At 29.7% G+C, this 17,126-nt stretch overlaps 2 protein-coding genes across 8 annotated transcripts in view; one reads left to right on the top strand and one right to left on the bottom strand.

Moving 5' to 3' along the window:
- The window catches only part of LOC115888714, an 83,292-nt gene that overhangs the window by 39,817 nt on the left and 26,349 nt on the right, over positions 1-17,126 (top strand). The window contains exon 8 of the mRNA XM_030908512.1: positions 2,243-2,523. Coding sequence (XP_030764372.1) covers positions 2,243-2,523 — 281 coding nt within the window. The remainder of the gene's footprint in view (positions 1-2,242; positions 2,524-17,126) is intronic.
- LOC115888715 (transforming growth factor beta-1-induced transcript 1 protein-like) overlaps positions 1-17,126 on the bottom strand; it is a 60,861-nt gene that overhangs the window by 20,447 nt on the left and 23,288 nt on the right. The window contains exons 1-2 of one of the 7 annotated variants that reach the window (XM_030908516.1): positions 10,494-10,723; positions 8,642-8,674 (exon numbers count right to left, since the gene is read on the bottom strand). The exons of 4 other annotated variants lie outside the window; for them this stretch is intronic. In XM_030908516.1, the coding sequence (XP_030764376.1) occupies positions 8,642-8,674; positions 10,494-10,496 (36 nt within the window). In that variant the 5' untranslated portion in view covers positions 10,497-10,723. Of the gene's footprint in view, positions 1-8,641; positions 8,675-10,493; positions 10,724-17,126 lie in introns of those variants that run through there. 2 more of the 7 variants (XM_030908513.1, XM_030908517.1) reach the window with 2 other exon arrangements.

Here is a 17,126-nt window from a genome sequence, read left to right as displayed (position 1 = left end):
CAAACCTTCACCTAGACAACGGAAAATGAGGAAAATTCTTGGGAAAATACGGAAAAACAAGCTGAAATCGATCTTGGTGTTCTATTTTGGAAGTCTGAATCACTCTGCGGGGTGCTTTTATTACAGGGTGGTTCGGGGTACGCCCATAGACGTTAAAAGTAATAGCGATTTTTTTGCTCATTTTCAACGAGTTGTAACTTTGAAAAAAATGGACCAATTTTGTTGATTTTTTTAGCATAATAAAGATCGGTTTTCGTAGATTGATCTAATTTTTCTAAATTTTGTATAAGATTTAGTTTTCTATGATATACAGGGTGTGAAAAAAAGGAATGTAATTTTTGTGTTGCTGCCATTTTGCCAAAAAACAAAATTTAATTAGAATTTTAAGTTCTGGGTATAGCTAAGACTAATATCTCGGGACGTATTTGGAATTTTTACGATAACTCATCGGGAATAAAAGATAATCAATTTTTACTCTAACTTGTATTTTTTCTACCTTTCTTAAGAGATATGCTAACAAACCTGAAATTAACTTTAAAATTGTAGGATATTCGTTACTTTTACAATGTGAAATTAAAAAAAAACTACTAAGTTGCAGCTAAACTACATATTTTTAGACACAAAAAGAGTTTTTACAAAAATATCAAATACGTGTCGAGCTTTTATATTAACCTTATGGGCTGTTAAGTTTAGAATATTAAAAAAAATAATTTTACTTTTTCGCTGGTCGTATTTTTAAAAGATTCTGTATTAAACTGCGTTAGTTAAATCATTTTTTTTTAATTTTACATTGTAAAAGTAACGAATATCCTACAATTTTAAACTTAATCTCAGTTTTGTTAGCATATATCTTAAGAAAGGCAGAAAAAATACAAGTTATAGTAAAAATTGATTATCTTTTATTCCCGATGAGTTATCGTAAAAATTCCAAATACGTCCCGAGATATTAGTCTTAGCTATACCCAGAACTTATAATTCTAGTTAAATTTTGTTTTTTAGCAAAATTGCAGCAACACAAAATTTACAAAAATTACATTCCTTTTTTTCACACCCTGTATATCATAGAAAACTAAATCTCATACAAAATTTAGAAAAATCAGATCAATCTACGAAAAACGATCTTTAATATGCTAAAAAAATCAACAAAATTGGTCAATTTTTTTCAAAGTTACAATTCGTTGAAAATGAGTAAAAAAATCGCTGTGGTATTTAACTTGACGGGCAGTTTAATTAAAAAAATGGGTTTCTTTAACATTTTAAAACAGCAAAAAATATGACGTTAATTAAAATTCTATCAATGAATGAAAACGAAATTATATTACTATACAGGGTGGCGCACCTCATTCGCCTCGGTTGATTATACGAAAACGGAAAGATGTAGAAACAAAATAGTTTATGGGTGTATGTGGGAAGGCAATGTGCATAATTTAAAATTATTTTGAAATGTACAGGGTGTGTCATAACTAAGATCCATACCAAAGTTATATTTTTTCTTACGGAACACCCGGTATTTTATTTCATTTTTGGATTCTTGGACATAAAATAAGACATTTATTAGAAGGGTTTAATTTGTTTAAAAACTTTGGTTTGTGAGATATTTAAAGATATTTTTAAATATGAATGCTATAATAAAAAAGTTTAATAAAACGGTATGGAATTTTGTAAAAATATAAACGGACAATTTTCTGGGTCACGCTGTATGGAATTCTGTAATCTATATCTTATAATGTCTATGGGTCTAGCTCTAAATAAGAACCTCGGAGTAACTGGTACGAGATAAAACTGCGGACTAATTGGGGAACTTGGAGTAAACACGATAGTTGGAGTGAAAAATGCAACGATTGGCGTGCCAGAACACTGTACTATTTCCGTCTTATCATTCAATGGTTTATTTAGATCAAATATACAGGTTGTACCATACGACCGAAAAAAAAACGGCGTCAAAGACGCCAGTGAATGAGAATCAATGATAATTTTGGCGAGGTCAAGCCTGGGACTTACGGCCAGTTGGCTTTAAGAAGGTTGTAATTTATTTTTAGATTAAGTAAAGTAAATGACATCTAGATATTGACCTCGCCAAAATTTTGTCATTCCCAGCCGTCTTTGACGCCTTTTTTTTCGATTATACGGTACAACGATACTTGTTTATCAATGATTTACAATTTCAAATGATTTACAGAATTTTTAATAAACTTTTTGACCTCTAGCGAGTTTCGTATTAAATATTACTGTTCTTTTACAGAATCCTAAAGAGGAAATACTGATCAAACTTCTTCAGTACACCTTGAAGCAACATAAAGACGAACATACCGACAATGATACTCAATTAGCTGAACTATTCAAACTGGTTCAGAAAGAACCGAATATTGATTTTATCAAGACGATCTTGGACAACGTTTCTGGTGACGACCAAGGCAAGAACCACGAAAATAAACAGAATTTGACTTTGGAAATAGTGAAAAGTCAGGGCAATTTTTCGTCGGATGGTGGCAGAAGTTCCAGAGAAAAAAGTAGCAGGAGAGAGTAAGTCAATAACTCATAATATCCATTGATTAATAATAATTTAATTTTTGTTCCACTGTAAAAAGTTTTTCACAAACATCTTTAAACAACTTTAAACACAAAAACTCACCTTCTTAACAGCACTTTCAAAATATTCTAATAGTTAGTGAGTTTTTTACGGCTATTAGGCTATCTTGTACAGGGTTGGTCAAATTCGACGCTTTTAAATGGACAAACACCCTGTTCTATAGGAGATAGACAAAAACTAATATCGGTGTCTGGAGCTCAATTTTTGTCAAAAATATGATGGTGAAAACCGCATATCGATATCTGTTACCGTTTCGGAGGTACGGGGTGTTTTTCAAAAATATGCATTTTTAACAAATCGCTGTAACTTTTTGCTATGGAAAATTTTGTATTTTATTAAAACATTTCCAAAGCACCTTTTACGTAGAATTTAATGGTTTAAGTATAATTTTTTAAAATTAATAATTTGAAGAATTATCAACAGAAAATTTGATTTTTTATATGGGACACCCTGTATATTTTTAATTTATTGAAATAATTTAAAATTACCTTTCCAAAAATATAACACACTTGATACTTTGCTCGATTCCTCTTCGAGATATAGAGTATATAAAAATTCGCCCGCTTTCAATAAGTAGGCTTTGAACGGCACCGGTTGTAATGCAAAAAAAATCTAGCTTTGAGCATCAATTAAAACGAAAATAATATTTGCTATGAAAGATGCAGAATTCTATAACAATTTAAAACTATATTTAACCAACATCAACACATTTAAACTATATCTAATAACAATAAAAATAAATAGCAAACCAAGACATGATATTTTGCTACAGGTGTTCGACATATCGACCGTTTCTGAACATTTCTCGCGGAATTCATTGATTCAGTGGGGGTGAAAGATACCCTCTCATAACTGCTAAGTATTTCTAATTCTTGTCGAAATTATACGGAAGAATAAGGAATCTTTATTCTTACGCAAATATATATTCATAGGATTAGATCCATGGGCACTAAGTCAGGCGGACTCGACGGCCAACGGCTGGGATCTTGGTTAGCTATTCAATTATTCTTGAAATTGGCTGCAAAAATTTGCTGATAATTTCAGCGTTCTGGGGCTGGAAAAATATGTTTTCGAGTTCCATTAAGGGCATATCATCAATAAGGGGTCCAAAGCCTACTAGTTAAAAGTGGCGAACTTTTAAAACTTCTGTATTTCGAAGGGGATTATAACAAAATATCAAGTGTGCTATATTTTTTGAAAGGTAATTTTAAATTATTTTCAATTAATTAAAAATATAGAGGGTGTCCCAAATAAAAAATCAATTTTTCTGTTGATAACTCTTAAATTATTAATTTTAAAAAAATTATACTTAAACCATTAAATTCTACGTAAAAAGGTGCTTTGGAAATGTTTTCGTAAAAATACAAAATTTTCCATAGCAAAAAAGTTACAGCGATTTGTTAAAAATGCACATTTTTGAAAAACACCCCGTAACTCCGAAACGGTAACAGATATTGATGTGCGGTTTTCACCATCATGTTTTTGATGAAAATTGAGCTCCAGACACCGATATTACTTTTTGTCTATCTCCTATAGAAAAGGGTGTTTCCATTTAAAGGCGTCGAATTTGACCCACCCTCTACAGTTCACACTAAAAGTAGTTCTAAAAAGAACAATGTTCGACTGCAAGATCTGCTAGTGAAAAATTTTAAGCTTAAAACATCAACACAATTAATTTATACTAAAAACTCGTATTACAAAACTAAAGTGTCAAAATGAATGACAAATGTCAAGCAATAAATAAATAAATGCGGCAATTTGACGTTTTTTTCAGCAGAGCTACCACCTGAATCCCCAGCGGGAAATTTAAATTCCAGTTAGTCAGCCTGGCGCCGAATATGTCCATGGTTGGCAAGAATGAATTTAATTGGTTTCGAATATATAAATGATGTAGTGATTTAATAGATAAATATTATTATTGTAACGAAGCGTTATTAGAGTTAATAATAATGATGTTTTTAAAAGAAAAACACATATAAATCACGGAGAATTTCTAATTCCAGCGATAAATATAAAATTTTGCGCACGATTCCACACACAGTGTGTTCGTATCATTTTGCAACTTAATTGCTCATCGATTTTGATGATGTGCCAAGGAAAGAGAGTTTTGGAGAACAGATGGACGTTGCATACAGAGATTGAAAGAGTCTGGCAACAGGTGAAACAATTTATTCGAAAATAAAATCTCCAAAATCCCCGAGAAATGCTCTGCCAATTATCGAACGAAAATATATGGATATCTGGATAAACCTAAATTGCTTGAGACATTAATTATCTGTAATGTTGAGACAGTTACAGAACTGTTATGACATCAATGTTATCGAATGATTAATAACTATAAACAGTATTTGAATTTGTTATTTCCACACAGTGAACAAAAAGTCAAGTTGGATAAACTCAATAATTTGCTGGTTTTGATTTGTGTTGAGTTAGTATTTAATTTAGTTATTAAAATTATTCAAAAGTATATTTCTAATAAAAATAAATTTTGAGAGTAAAAACAAGAAATATTATAAAATAAAATCGCAAAAGCACCACAAATTCGCAAAATTTAAAATCATGTTCAAATATGTCAAATTAAACGTCAAACAAAGGTGACAAAAAATTGCATTTTCACGGCATCCGGTTGGCTTGAAAATGACGATAGATGACACATTCCCCATATAATTTTACGCCGTTTTTTTCCACCATACGGTATTAAAATTCTTCCGCAGTCTTTTTATTCATTGATTCCAAATATTACTTATTTTTTATTACTTATATTTTTTATATATTTTATATTTATACTCTGTTTTGATCTGATCGATATTCTGAAAAATCGTTCGTATCGCACATCTCTAATATAGAGCCTTATACCGGGTGTTGCATCGTCGAGCGGGACATAGGAAATCCCATGTAAATTTTAATGGGGTCAATGATTGGCTTCCCTAATTATTTTAGGGAATAATTCTATTTAGGTTTATTGAAGAGCACTAAAACCCACATTTCAAAAGAATAACTTTATTTTTGATTAGCCCGTTTACGAGTTATCGCCGATTTCTTTTTAAATATTTCTCCGTTCTTATGGCCCTGTATTTACTTATGAGCACCAGTCAAGGTAAAAGATAACTGTCAAATGAAGTTGTCTTTTCAGAAATTTACCTATTTAGCTTTATTATTATTGAAAACTCATTCCTACATCGGAAATCTTAAAGATGTATTTATAAATACAAATTAATATGAATTAAAGTAAAATAAAGTAATAAATTACAAGGTTAATTATAGTATTATTACAATATTCAATAACTTATTAATTTAAGTACTACTATTAAATGACAACTTCATTTGACAGTTATCTTTTACCTTGACTGGTGCTCATAAGTAAATACAGGGCCATAAGAAAGGAGAAATATTTAAAAAGAAATCGGCGATAACTCGTAAACGGGCTAATCAAAAATAGATAAAGTTATTCTTTTGAATGTGGGTTTTAGTGCTCTTCAATAAACCTAAATAGAATTATTCCCTAAAATAATTAGGGAAGCCAATCATTGACCCCATTAAAATTTACATGGGATTTCCTATGTCCCGTCCGACAATGCAACACCCGGTATATTCGAACAATATGATCGAAATAAAAAATGACGTCAGCGATGGCTGTGAAATGAAGAACGCTGTTATTTTATATGTAAAATTTTATGGGGAATGTCATCGATCCAAGCCAACTGGACGCCGTTTTTTTTCGATCGTGCAGTGCTATTCCTATATATTATTCTAAACGATACGCACGCTTTAACAAAATTAATCACTGGAAATATAATCGGACATAATTTTTGAAAAATCTCCGAAATCTTGGCCCATTTCGAAATTTGTTTGGTTAAGCCTTTTGGCCATATTCCAGATTATTAAAAATAAACGGATATAAATAAAATATTATTAACATATACACAAAAATATATATGATTAAGGCAACAAACAAGTATTAGTAAATATCGTAGACCTACAGGGTGTTCCTTAATGACATCCAGGTTCGAAAATTTACTCCTTAAATAATATCCTTAAGGAATAATAAGTAATATATCCTTAAATAATACCCTTAAGGAACGCCCTTTCTAAACGATAGGTTTGATGGTTTGGTTTGGCAACATTGCAACATTTTGTGTATCGAAAAATGTTTTTTGTGTCGACATTAGGAAAAAAGCATTGTGATGACAGCGGCAAAGTGTATAATGTGTAATGGGTTCTATAAGCAAACCAATAATTGTAGGTATAGTTCATGCATAGATCATAGACATTTACAAAATGATAGACTATTCCTTTTTAGTTCATAATATCAATTAAGTAACTAAAAGTTTAATGGGTATCAAATATATGTTTTTTTGTGTGAGAAAAACCCCCTGTAGATTTTTGATGAGATGCATCATTCATCGTTTCCTGTTTTCTACTTATTAAAAAACTAATCACATTGCATAAGTTCTAACGTTCTTTCATAAATATGATCCAACTCCTATTATGCATAAATCTCAAGGCTCTTTTGGTCAGTATTCCACACGTACTTATATGGTATCATACCAGTTCAATTTACAATAAACAATTTGAATAAGCTAGGCATAGAAGATATTGTTTTCCTTTATGATGAGATAATATCTTTTTTTACTTATAAATATATATAATGCATCCGTTGTTTAGTGTTAAATATTTAATTAGGTATTTCGTTAAAATAATAATAGTAATTAAAAAATTTAAATATACAGGGTGGCTCCAGTTTTTGTCTAGGAACCCTTCAATATATTTTTAAAAAAATATAAAAGAATTTTAGTCCACATATATGGTTATAAATGCATATTTAAAAAAAATGTACCTATTATCGCAAATTAAATAATGTTTGGTTTGGTGGACAGATTAGGTCTGGACAGATTAAAACCATTCAAAAATAATGTTTTCCTTTTGTTAAAGCTTATATGTAGACTTTTTACTTATTTTGGTGGTGTTTGTATGTGTTTGTGCATGAATATGTACTTGTAACAAATATACTTAAAATAAATAGCTAAAAAAGTTAGTATTGACAATTGAAGTAGAGACATAGACAGTGTTATCATTAAGATACAAAAGGAGAATTATATTTATGTTTAAAGATTAAATAAAATTACATTGTTTACGTGTAGGGTAGTATGTTTACAACCAATCTTATTATGGTATAATGCCAGTCAGGTGTAGAACGAAGAATAACAGAAAAACAATAATGTTGATAACAATACTTTGTTTACTCTTCAAGGGTATGTAGCCAACAATTTTTTTTTCGGAAAAATAAGAAACAATTACAACTGATATTTGTAATTCAAAAGCTAAACAAATGTAATACTTTAGTAATGATGATGAAACATTTTGTTTGGTCTTTAGTATACAGGGTGTCTCTTAATTTGTAAAGTATTTTCGAGAGTAGTTGATAGATCTGGACAGAAGAAATATATTTTTTATTTACCATTTTCAAAATAAATTGAAAATAACCGAGTTATTTAACTTTAATAATATAATGCTTAACATTTTGAGAACCGCCGGCATCAAACAAGTTATTCGACGCCCTGTGTTGCCACATGGACAAGAAATTATCTATGTAACCTGATTGAAAATACTTGGTAATATAGCGATAACAGAATCTGAAATAAGCGTTCTGCAAAATCTGCAAAATACCTGTTAAAATCTAAATTAGTCTGTATTAAAAAATCAAGTACAGTGAGTTTTCTAGAATTAAAGAGATAGATAGAATAATTAAAATTAACTCTCTGTTATGTAAAAATATGTATGAAATGTAAAATGTTTAACATTTTTTTGCAAAAAACCTCCAGGACTTGGTTCTGAGCGAGACACCCTGTATAAATACCTAAAGATGTTCTGTTTTGCATTGAGCTGCACAGAATCAAAATACGTACGTATAGAAAATATGGTTGATTTAGACGAAATAGATATGAAAGAAAGATGTTATATCGGACTGATTTTGTTATTTTGATGAGAAAAGTGTCAAAAAAGGGAAACAAGAAAAGTGTACAACATCGAAAATTTCCAAAATATACATACACGTCGTGGCCTGCCGCCTTGCCGCGAAAAAAGCTGCAACACAAAATCAAAATTTCCTCATGTTTTGTTAAGTCCAAAATGAAAAGAATTTTGAAATTCGCTAAATTTATTTTTTCGCGTAAAAAAGTTTATTTAATGAGACTTGGAATTGTTAAAGTGTTAGAAATGTATTTAGCTAATATTTCTGTAAAATCAATATATACAGTATGTCCTCCGATTGTCTTTACTTCGAAAACTTTTTTATTATTGACATTTTGGGAAAAATGTTTTCTTCGTGAAAATTTTTGATTGTTCTAAAATGGTTAATCCCGTTTATACTTTTTCAAATTTCCATACCGTTTTAGAGAAAAGAAAAAAAAAACATGAAAACATGATTGAATTTACTAAAAATTTCTTTATTATATGACGTTAATTAAAATTATATCAAAACAATCTATCAAAGGATGAGAACACAATTTTTTTTGATATAGAAACACGTTTTGATTTTTTAGGTCTCGAAACTATGAAACTATGAACCCTTCCCGGACACAAACGGTACATTGTGAGACAGGAAATTGTAGAGAGAAACAAGCCTTATAACATAGGATACAACATTTTAATGAACAGTGCTTTTCATATAATCAATAAAATGAAAAATATACGAAATAATATACATGTACTGATTTCTTTCGAAAATTGACAACTATGAAATTCTGGACCCTACCCGGACACAAACGGTACATTGTGAGACAGGAAATTGTAAAGAGGAACAAGCCCTATAACATAGGATACAACATTTTAAATTTTAATGAACAGTTCTTTCTATAAAATCAATAAAATGAAAAATATACGAAATAATATACATGTACTGATTTCTTTCGAAAATCGACAAGTATGAAATTATTAACCCTTCCCGGACACAAACGGTACATTGTGAAACAAGAAATTGTAAAGAGAAACAAGCCCTATAACATAGGATACAACATTTTAATGAACAGTGCTTTCTATAAAATCAGTAAAATGAAAAATATACGAAATAATATACATGTACTGATTTCTTTCGAAAATCGACAACTATGAAATTCTGGACCCTTCCCGGACACAAACGGTACATTGTGAGACAGGAAATTGTAAAGAGAAACAAGCCCTATAACATAGGATACAACATTTTAAATTTTAATGAACAGTGCTTTCTATAAAATCAATAAAATGAAAAATATACGAAATAATATACATGTACTGATTTCTTTCGAAAATCGACAAGTATGAAATTATTAACCCTTCCCGGACACAAACGGTACATTGTGAGACAGGAAATTGTAGAGAGAAACAAGCCTTATAATATAGAATACAACATTTTAATGAACATTGCTTTTCATAAAATCAATAAAATGAAAAATATACGAAATAATATACATGTACTGATTTCTTTCGAAAATCGATAACTATGAATTTATGAACGCTTCCTGAACACAAACGGTACATTGTGAGACAGGAAATTGTAGAGAGAAACAAGCCCTATAACATAGGATACAACATTTTAATGAACAGTGCTTTCCATAAAATCAATAAAATGAAAAATATACGAAATAATATACATGTACTGATTTCTTTCGAAAATCGACAACTATGAAACTATAATCCTTCCCCCGACACAAATGGTACATTGTGAGACTAAAGTATTTTTCTCAAAATGTCAGCAATAACAAAAAAATTCCTCTTGTAAAGACAATCCGGGGATATACTGTATATAATTAAAAAAAAAATGTTAGTCAATCAGAAGTAATGAAAAAACTTCTAAAAAAGTTAGTAACGTGTTGATTTAAAATTTCAGGAAAAAACTCAAAAATAATATTGTATTTTAGGTACTCACCATTGTTATATTTTGTGTTGTTGTATTACCGGTTTACAAAAAAAAATACTGATGGTGTTGATAATTTAGGTTGATTTCCTGGTTTGAAACGTACCGCGCGGTAGTTACCGACGAGACTGAAACTGAAAACTGAAACGCGCTGAAATCTTGTTGGAAAATTCGAAAAATATCCCCCAAGCGACCTCTCTAGGTCGACACCGACTCCCACCAATTCCAAATATTGTTCAAATAATAACAGAGTAATAAGCTGTGGTGTTCTATGGTCGCGCCTACCATAGTAAATCCCAAATAAAATAACGTTCTAACAATGCTATGATAGAACAGGGGCGCATATACGCGAGGGGTAATGGGGGTAATTACCCCTACCAGAAAGAAATTTATAAGTAAGCTAGAATGTGGTCTAAAATAAAATTGCCACAAAAGAAATTAATAAGCACCATTTAAAATAAAAAATTCAGACCCATCAAAGTTATTTTTTTTCATAGTCACAAATAGTCACAATACATTTCAGTAAATTTAATTTAAACCTAGTAAGGCTAGTAGGTACTTTACTTAATATTGCCCCTACCCCTCCCAGAGTCAATGACAATACAAGGTGTCAGAAAGATAGCTAATATATACAGGGTGGTCGGATAGTATTCTGGAAACTTCGGCTGCATATTCTGCATATAAAAATAAGTAAAAAGTTCGTATAAATTGTGTGTTTCATTTTTATTTCGATTTTTTTTTGAAATAATTTCTGAACTGTGTTTTTGACATGAGAAATTTGATTTAGATGTCAATATGACTGCTACCTGTAGGGAGCGCCACCTACATATTTTTTAAACGTTTTGAAGACTAATAAATTTTTGTCCGTACCTGTATTATTCTACTGAGTGAAAAAATATATATTTCCAATGTTTTTTACGTAAAAAAGGCCTCTTGGTAAAAATCGCTACGGGTAATCGTTCTCGAGATATTTGGAATCGAAATAATCATTGACAAAAATGACAATATAGATACTAGACTGAAATCATAAATTTTAAATATTTTAATGCCAATAAAGGTTCAACAGAAACTGTTTCATCTTTTTTTTCTAGAAAAATTAATAAAAATAAAATTATTGAATTAACATATTATAAAATAATTGCAATAGTGCTAAAAATAAACCTATATTTATAGAGACGTATTTTCTAAAAATAAACCAGCGAATTCATGCAAAAAAAATTAGCGTAGGTTTGTAGGCTCAGTTGTCTCGGGACAGAGGTTCGAAACCCGCCGTCGGACTGTAGTTTATTTAAAATCTATTTGAGTAGTAGTAGTTTTTTTAGTTTAGTTATTTCAGTTAAAAATGTTACGGATTACTAATTTCTGGGTTCATTATAAAGGTAAGGTAGTAATTATATTATAGTTATAGTTACTTTTCACCATTTAATTTTATTTTATAAATTTTAGAACTGCCTACTTTTTTATTAGATTAGTTTTAGTTTTTTTCTGTTGAACCTGTATGAATAAACCGATGAATAATTTTCACGGAAAACAACTGCATAATTTGATAACTAAACGGAAATCATATTCTGTTATCTCTGCAATAGAAAATAGAAATGATCGACGCACAATCGAAAAAAAAAACGGCGTCAAAGACGGCTGGGGAATGAAAAATCGATGATAATTTTGGCGAGGTCAAGCCCTAGACGTCTATTACTTAACCCCTGACTCTTCTTTATTTTCAGTTGGCCTTAAGAAGGTTGTAATTTATCTTTATATTGAATGATATAAAATAATAAAATATACAATGATATCTAGAGATTGACTTTTGATTTGACATTCCCTAGCTCTCTTTGACGCTTTTTTTCGGTATCATACGGTACCGGATGGTATATAATTTGATCAGAATGAATCATAATTCTGGAACAAAAATTATATCAACAAAAAAATGATGCATATTATATTAAATTGTTATTCTCGCTAAGAAATATTTTTATTTGTTATTACTGCAAGCTAGAGGAGACGTACAAGTGATATTATTATATTTTTAGACATTCAAAACAAAGTTTTCTGTAACGGCTAGGTTCGTGCCAATTTTAATCGAGATGTGGGCGACTCTGTGTCAACATTTTTCCCTATTTTTATTTGATGTTGCTGGATACTAAACTGTGCTGGATTTTTCGCAAGAATACAGCATTAAAATATCTTTTGTTTAACGATTGGCCATAATACTGACAATTTTGTCCTCGTAATAACAAATAAATCTTTGGAATGAGCAATCATTTTTTGTTATTTAAGTGTCTTTTAAATAAGTGCAGCTATTTTAAGATTAGTTCTGGATCAAACTGAAAGTAATTAGGTTATTTAACTTTGAATTTTGTTAAAAATAATGCTTATCGAAGCCTTGCATGAACAAGAAACTACATATTGACACCCTGTATACCGAATCACTTCAAATTAGGTTTTTTTTTGCTAACCACATTAGCATCATCAACAGAGATGACAACTAAAAGGGATTTAATATATATAATAAATATATTTTTACACTATTTCAAATTGTTTCTAAAAGATCTAAAACAAAACTAACATAAACAAACATAATTGTTTTTTGTTAGAGTGTGATTATCAAGTAGTATCCAAGAGATTATACATGATATATCAATGAATTTAACACATAAAAAGGAATATTTTCATGGTCGCTGCTCACTAGTTTTTTTTTAATAAAAATAGTATTATTATTAAAAAAAATTAAGTATCTTACTGGAAAAATGGGCAAGGTCAAAGATAAGTTAATTAATCCTGGTCAATAAGTCCAAATATTTTTAGAGATAGTATATTTCGACCCCTGAACCACGCCCATGAGTTTTTTTACCAAAAAAATTCTATATATGTAAAATTAAATAAAAAAAATTTTAAAAACTTTTTGAGTGCCGCAGTGGCCTCCCAGAAATTGATTGACAGTGTATCGAAGCTTTGCAATGTTGCCACCTCTACATTATCCCCCCTCTATTCTTAAGCACATATTTGTGTCGAGTTCACAGTAATTAAGAGTTATGAGACACCTTATACGATTTTGTACTAAATTTGATATTTAAGTGACTTATAAGGGCACCAGCAGCCTATATGACTCAATTTTATGTCTGTGGGTATCTCTAAATATTACAATTATTCAAACTTGGAGATCTTTAACACATTATCTGTTTACGGAAGTGATTGTGAATCAGCACCTGGCTTAATAACCTTTGACTTAGGAATAATGTAAATTGAACATTCTTTTAAAGAACTAACTTCAGCCTTGGTACTGCCTACAGTTAAATCCAATGAATGCTTTGAATCCGTTATTCTTCTACACTTATATAAATAGTTACTGATAATAATTTGATTGTGTGTAGACTGTGCGTAGACTACTACTACTAACTAGTTTTTTAGAGACTATAAGGTTTCAATAAAAAATCTTTTATAAGCCGTGGAAGCTTTTATAAATCTATTATTATTTGGCATCAGACTGATACAATATGTTCCTCAGATTGTGCTCCATAGGGAACACTTTTTTATTATTGACATTTCCAGTAAAATGTATTCTTTATATAAATTTTTATGAAGAATGCATTTTTCTCAAAATGTCAATAATAAAAAAGTTTTTCCTTATATTATTTCGTATATTTTTCATCTTATTGATTTTATGGAAAGAACTGTTCATTAAAATGTTGTATCCTATGTTATAGGGCTTGTTTCTCTTTACAATTTCCTGTCTCACAATGTACCGTTTGTGTCGGGGAAGGGATCATAGTTTCATAGTTGTCGATTTTCGAAAGAAATCAGTAGGTACATGTATATTATTTCGTATATTTATCATCTTATTAATTTTATGGAAAGCACTGTTCATTAAAATGTTGTATCCTATGTTATAGGGCTTGTTTCTCTCTACATTTAACTGTCTCACAATGTACCGCGTTTGTGTCGGGGAAGGGATTATATAGTTTCATAGTTGTCGATTTTCGAAAGAAGTACATGTATATTATTTCGTACATTTTTCATTTTATTGATTTTATGGAAAGCACTGTTCATTAAAATGTTGTATCCTATGTTATAGGCTTCTTGTTTCTCTCTACCACTTCCTGTCTCACAATGTACCGTTTGTGTCGAGGAAAGGATCATAGTTTCATAGTTGTCTATTTTTCGAAATCAGTACATGTATATTATTTCGTATATTTTTTCATTTAATTGCTTTTATGGAAAGCACTGTTCATTAAAATGTTGTATCCTATGTTATAGGTTTTTTTTCTCTACAATTTCCTGTCTCACAATGTACCGTTTGTGTCGGGGAAGGGATCATCGTTTCATAGTTGTCGATTTTGAAAAGAAATCAGTACATGTATATTATTTCGTATATTTTTCATTTTATTCATTTTATGGAAAGCACGACTGTTCATTTTATAAGATTAATCCTAACCTAACAGTAACAAAAAACAGAAATAATTAACTTTAGATATTTGTTTAAAATATTACTTGACTTCAATAACAATTAAAAAGTTTATGTTCTTTTAACGACAATAATGGATTTTGATATTGATGTACTCGTAGTAACTTCAAAGCACCCATTTGATGTAAATTTTGATTTAAGATATATAACTGTCCGAATTACAAATGTTGTAATATATGATATGCTGTAAAATGGTAAGCTTGGCAAAATATACTTTCTCTTTTTTTTAATATTTTTTTCGTTTATTTAAAAAAAGGTTTTAATTTTTTATAATTTCCCGATTCTCTTAAGTATAAACGATCTGTGAAGCAATAACAGAACAAGTGGAAAAACCTTCACAAAGGCATAAAAATATATTTAAGCTACAAGTACTTGGGAGAGTGAGTAAGTACCATAGACATTAAAACTAATAGATAGAAAGCCGATATAAACTGCCCGTCAAATTAAATACCACAGCGATAAAGCTTTACCCATTTTCAACGAGTTGTAACTTTGAAAAAAAGGGACCAATTTTGTTGATTTTTTAGCATATTAAAGATCGTTTTTCGTAGATTGATCTTTATTTTTCTAAATTTTGTTAGAGATTTAGTTTTCTATGATATATAGGCTGTGAAAAAAATGTACTTTTTGTGTTGCTGCTATTTTGCTAAAAAACAAAATTTAACTAGAATTATAAGTTCTAGATATAGCTAAGACTAATATATCGGGACGTATTTGGAATTTTTACGATAACCCATCGGGGAAATAAAAGATAATCAATTTTACTCTAACTTGTATTTTTCTACCTTTCTTAAGAGATATGCTAACAAACCTGAAATTAACTTTAAAATTGTGAAAATATTACTTTTTACAATGTGAAATTAAAAAAACTACTAAGTTGCAGTGCAACCACAGATTTTAGATTTTACAAAAATATCAAATACATGTCGAGCTTTTTATATTAACCTTATGGGCTGTTAAGTTCAGAATATTAAAAAATAATTTTACTTTTCGCTGGTCGTATTTTTAAGAGATCCTGTATTAAACTGAGTTAGTTAAATCATTTTTTTAATTTCACATTGTAAAAGTAACAAATATCTTACAATTTTAAAGTTAATTTCAGTTTTGTTAGCATATCTCTCAAGAAAGGTAGAAAAATACAAGTTAAAGTAAAAATTGATTATCTTTTAATCCCGATGAGGTATCGTAAAATTCCAAATAATGATCCGAGATATTAGTCTTCGCTATACCCAGAACGCTCTCTTATAATTCTAATTAAATTTGTTTTTTAGCAAAATGGCAGCAACACAAAAAATTACATTCCTTTTTTTCACACCTGTATATCATAGAAACTAAATCTCTCATATACAAAATTGAAAAATCAGATCAATCTACGAAAACGATCTTTAATATGCTAAAAATCAACAAAATTGGCCCATTTTTTTCAAAGCTACAAATCGTTGAAAATGAGTAAAAAAATCGCTGTGGTATATAATTTGACGGGCAGTTTACATACATTTAAAAATCATCTTCATAATGCAGTTATGTATATGAAGTCAAATAATGTATAATAAAGAAATTATTTCTTCGTTTATTTTTTGAAACCTGACAATACAAGTTGGTCTTAAATATGTATATATTTTCTTTAGGGCTGTTAGATCTCGATAAAGAAATATATTTTTCTTTATGTTTTTCAAATAAGTCCAAAATAACCGACTTATCTAACTTTTGAAAATTTCCAAAAGTGTTTTTTGCTTAAATTTTGAGTACTGTATCTTTCTGGGTTTTCTTTTTTTGTACATTTGATCTTTACCTAAACATTCCCAAAAGTTTTTTCCAAAATTCCAAATTTTCAATTTTTTTTCTCGCGAAAAAACCTCAATCGTAGTTTCTGGGGTCGAAATATATTTTATATTTTGACTTACAGTTTGACGAATATAATATTTGCACTTGGCTTAAGACTCACCCTGTATAAACAAAGCACAAACTCCAATATCTTAACTTGTATTCTAACCTTTATTAAATTGTATTAAAAGTAGCAAACTGACGTGTATGACACACATTATATAATGAAATGATAATTATTATTGAAATGCCCCATGGTTGAAAAAAAACGGCATCAAAGATTGACCTCTAGAGTGAAGTCTAGAGATTGACCTCGCCAAAATTGTCAGCAATACGTAACTGAACGAAGCAATACTGAT

Source organism: Sitophilus oryzae, unplaced genomic scaffold (assembly GCF_002938485.1).
Source record: "Sitophilus oryzae breed Bouriz unplaced genomic scaffold, Soryzae_2.0 scaffold_808_pilon_pilon, whole genome shotgun sequence".
NCBI lineage: Eukaryota > Metazoa > Arthropoda > Insecta > Coleoptera > Curculionidae > Sitophilus > Sitophilus oryzae.
Note: the sequence above shows the minus strand (reverse complement) of the source record. Positions and strands in the feature narration are given on the sequence as shown.